Source organism: Oncorhynchus clarkii, chromosome 18 (assembly GCF_045791955.1).
Source record: "Oncorhynchus clarkii lewisi isolate Uvic-CL-2024 chromosome 18, UVic_Ocla_1.0, whole genome shotgun sequence".
Classification (NCBI taxonomy): Eukaryota; Metazoa; Chordata; class Actinopteri; order Salmoniformes; family Salmonidae; genus Oncorhynchus; species Oncorhynchus clarkii.
The window spans coordinates 5,470,285-5,474,633 of NC_092164.1; the positions used below are offsets into that span (position 1 = coordinate 5,470,285).

At 47.1% G+C, this 4,349-nt stretch overlaps 1 protein-coding gene across 1 annotated transcript in view; it reads right to left on the reverse strand.

The window, feature by feature from the left end:
* The window catches only part of LOC139373933 (dystrophin-like), a 187,960-nt gene extending 184,154 nt beyond the window's left edge, over window positions 1-3,806 (reverse strand). The window contains exon 1 of the mRNA XM_071115018.1: window positions 3,499-3,806. Within this exon, the coding sequence (XP_070971119.1) occupies window positions 3,499-3,580 (82 nt within the window). The 5' untranslated portion in view covers window positions 3,581-3,806. The remainder of the gene's footprint in view (window positions 1-3,498) is intronic.
* Window positions 3,807-4,349: the final 543 nt, after the last annotated feature.

Below are 4,349 nucleotides of genomic sequence, written 5' to 3' on the forward strand. Positions count from 1 at the left end.
TACAACCTCATTCTGTAGGATACAGGTGACTGATACAACCTCATTCTGTAGGATACAGGTGACTGATACAACCTCATTCTGTAGGATACAGGTGACTGATACAACCTCATTCTGTAGGATACAGGTGACTGATATAACCTCATTCTGTAGGATACAGGTGACTGATACAACCTCCTTCTGTAGGATACAGGTGACTGATACAACCTCATTCTGTAGGATACAGGTGACTGATACAACCTCATTCTGTAGGATACAGGTGACTGATACGACCTCATTCTGTAGGATACAGGTGACTGATACAACCTCATTCTGTAGGATACAGGTGACTGATACAACCTCATTCTGTAGGATACAGGTGACTGATACAACCTCATTCTGTAGGATGCAGGTGACTGATACAACCTCCTTCTGTAGGATACATGTGACTGATACAACCTCCTTCTGTAGGATACAGGTGACTGATACAACCTCATTCTGTAGGATACAGGTGACTGATACAACCTCATTCTGTAGGATACAGGTGACTGATACAACCTCATTCTGTAGGATACAGGTGAGTGATACAACCTCATTCTGTAGGATACAGGTGAGTGATACAACCTCATTCTGAAGGATACAGGTGACTGATACAACCTCATTCTGTAGGATACAGGTGACTGATACAACCTCATTCTGTAAGATACAGGTGACTGATACAACCTCCTTCTGTAGGATACAGGTGACTGATACAACCTCCTTCTGTAGGATACAGGTGACTGATACAACCTCATTCTGTAGGATACAGGTGACTGATACAACCTCCTTCTGTAGGATACAGGTGACTGATACAACCTCCTTCTGTAGGATACAGGTGACTGATACAACCTCATTCTGTAGGATACAGGTGACTGATACAACCTCCTTCTGTAGGATACAGGTGACTGATACAACCTCCTTCTGTAGGATACAGGTGACTGATACAACCTCCTTCTGTAGGATACAGGTGACTGATACAACCTCATTCTGTAGGATACAGGTGACTGATACAACCTCATTCTGTAGGATACAGGTGACTGATACAACCTCATTCTGTAGGATACAGGTGAGTGATACAACCTCATTCTGAAGGATACAGGTGACTGATACAACCTCCTTCTGTAGGATACAGGTGACTGATACAACCTCATTCTGTAGGATACAGGTGACTGATACAACCTCCTTCTGTAGGATACAGGAGACTGACACAACCTCATTCTGTAGGATACGGGAGACTGATACAACCTCCTTCTGTAGGATACAGGTGACTGATACAACCTCATTCTGTAGGATACAGGTGACTGATACAACCTCATTCTGTAGGATACAGGTGACTGATACAACCTCATTCTGTAGGATACAGGTGACTGATACAACCTCCTTCTGTAGGATACAGGTGACTGATACAACCTCATTCTGTAGGATACAGGTGACTGATACAACCTCCTTCTGTAGGATACAGGTGACTGATACAACCTCCTTCTGTAGGATACAGGTGACTGATACAACCTCATTCTGTAGGATACAGGTGACTGATACAACCTCCTTCTGTAGGATACATGTGACTGATACAACCTCCTTCTGTAGGATACAGGTGACTGATACAACCTCCTTCTGTAGGATACAGGTGACTGATACAACCTCCTTCTGTAGGATACAGGTGACTGATACAACCTCATTCTGTAGGATACAGGTGACTGATACAACCTCCTTATGTAGGATACATGTGACTGATACAACCTCCTTCTGTAGGATACAGGTGACTGATACAACCTCCTTCTGTAGGATACAGGTGACTGATACAACCTCCTTCTGTAGGATACAGGTGACTGATACAACCTCATTCTGTAGGATACAGGTGACTGATACAACCTCATTCTGTAGGATACAGGAGACTGATAAAAAAAAAACATTCCCAAACAATGTGTCACAAAGTCAACAACTTTGTCAGCTGAGAGCAATGTGAGGGGGGAGGGGGGGCAACGATAGTGGTGGTAGCTTCCCAAACTAGGATATGTGAAACCCCACACCGTGGAGGGCCGGCTCGGAGTTAGGCAACTGCTTCCAGCCTCTATTTCCATCCTGTGTAGCTGGTGACCCGTCCTAATTCAGCCGGTGGAGCGCAAATAGACTCGACCCCTGCTTTTAATGCAGAACATTAATTATTGACGGCGCCGGGCAGAGCCGGGCAGAGGGTGCTTACATTTTGGCCTATTTCACATATGTACCCGTGTGTAATAATACACGTGTGGATTGTAAATGTGTTTTTTTGCAGATCCCAACTTGGGACACCCTCAGAGAGTAGGGTCACAGCCAGGGTCTGCCATTATCAACAGCGACCCTGGAGAAATCAGGGTGCCTTGCTCACGAGATTCGAGCTGGCGACCTTTTGGTTTGTAACCCAATGCTCTAACCTCTAGGCTACCTGCCACCCATTCATAAACTTTGATAAACTCACATATCTGTTAAACCAGTGGAGCACAAACAATATTGTAAATACCACCAATATATATCTGTTTATTTGGTGGTATTTACAATGTACACCGCTTCATCTTTTTGAGATAGAGAGAGGGCAGAGAGAGAGAGAGAGAGAACAGAGACGAGAGAGAGAGAGAGGCCAGAGAGAGAGAGAGAGAGGGGAGAGAGAGAGGGCAGATAAAGATGAGAGAGAGAGCGAGTGAGGGGAGAGAGATAGATGAGAGAGATAGCGAGAGAGAGACAGCGAGACGAGAGAGAGAGACGAGAGAGAGAGAGAGGGAGATGAGAGAGAGACGAGAGAGAGAGAGAGAGACGAGAGGGGAGAGAGAGAGAGAGAGAGAGACGAGAGGGGAGAGAGAGAGAGACGAGAGGGGAGAGAGAGAGAGAGAGAGAGAGAGAGAGAGAGAGAGAGAGAGAGAGAGAGAGAGAGAGATAGAGGGGAGAGATAGAGACGAGAGAGAGAGAGAGAGGGAGACGAGAGAGAGAGACGAGAGAGAGAGAGAGAGAGAGAGAAAGAGACGAGAGAGAGAGAGAGGGGAGAGAGAGAGAGAGACGAGAGAGAGAGAGGGAGACGAGAGAGAGAGACGAGAGAGAGAGACGAAAGCTGACAAGTGACAACACCTACTGGGTGGACAGGGGGCTCATAGATCATCCTTTCAGACAGAGACAAACCACTGGTACCTCTGACTATCTGCATGACCTGACTAGCACGGACAAACCTTAATATTATCACTCACCAACTTAATACGTGACATATTGTTATGAGGATGAGAGGGGAAACTAGTTCAACAGGTGGTATCGTATCAGGCACTGACCATTTCTGATACGCAACCTCTGTTTACATATGGCTAATATCTAAACAAGTTCTCATAAACTCTTGGCCCATTGTGTAACAACATCTTTTGGAACACTTGATGAGGTTGGTGTCTATCGCGTCAGTGAGATGTTGGCATTGGCAACTCGCTTGGTGCTTATTGTAGACTAGGTATTGAAAGCCATTCCTACCTGATCGACATTTTATTATCTCCCCAAACTCATCCTCTACCGCCTCGTCACACTGGTCCTCAGGTCGCCCGGCCTCAGCCATACTTCCGTTTTCCTTCCAAAGTTCCACAGACAAATGCGTAAAATCCCACAGGAGAGCACAACAGAATCCAGACAGGTATAAAATAGAATAGGGACTGTTCTTTGACCGCTTTACAATAATGGACAGTGGGTTACCGAGCTCGGCTAAATTGCGTGAAAGAATGACACCCGAGGTTGACAGTCAGGGAGTGAGTGAGAGGACAGTCAGAGGACGGTGTCTGGCGGGGGGAACGGGCAGTCAGATCGGCCAGACAGAGAGGAACAGGTGGCGGGTCATTCTCGACTCAAAATAGGGCTCGGCATATCACTGCCTAGCTGCCCGAGCGGCGGACGCCTGCGTAAAACCCGACACCCTGACCAACACATCCATGTCCATTTCCGCACTGCTCCTTCAACTTACAAATATGTCGCTCGGCCCCTGTTGCTATTATCCGTTGGTGCGCCGTGCGCGCGAGACCCAGTGGCAGTGATAAAGTAAAGCGCGCACGCTCTGGATGACAGCGCCGATGCAAGGTTTCTAATATTAGATGGGTGATGAACGCGCCTCCATGAGTCGCCTCTGGTAACGGTAAACGGTAACAGGTTTCAGTTTGACCGATTATCCCTGTCTCCAGCAGCCTATGGCTATGGCCCAAGGAGGTGTTCCAAAAACGGAAACAGCGGCACCTCTTCTCTCTGGCATTCCTTGTTGCCGCATCGACGGCTGCTTCTGTTATGCTCTGGCTCTAATATGGTTGTAGGTGGGAGATGAGACGGGGGCGCTCTTCCCT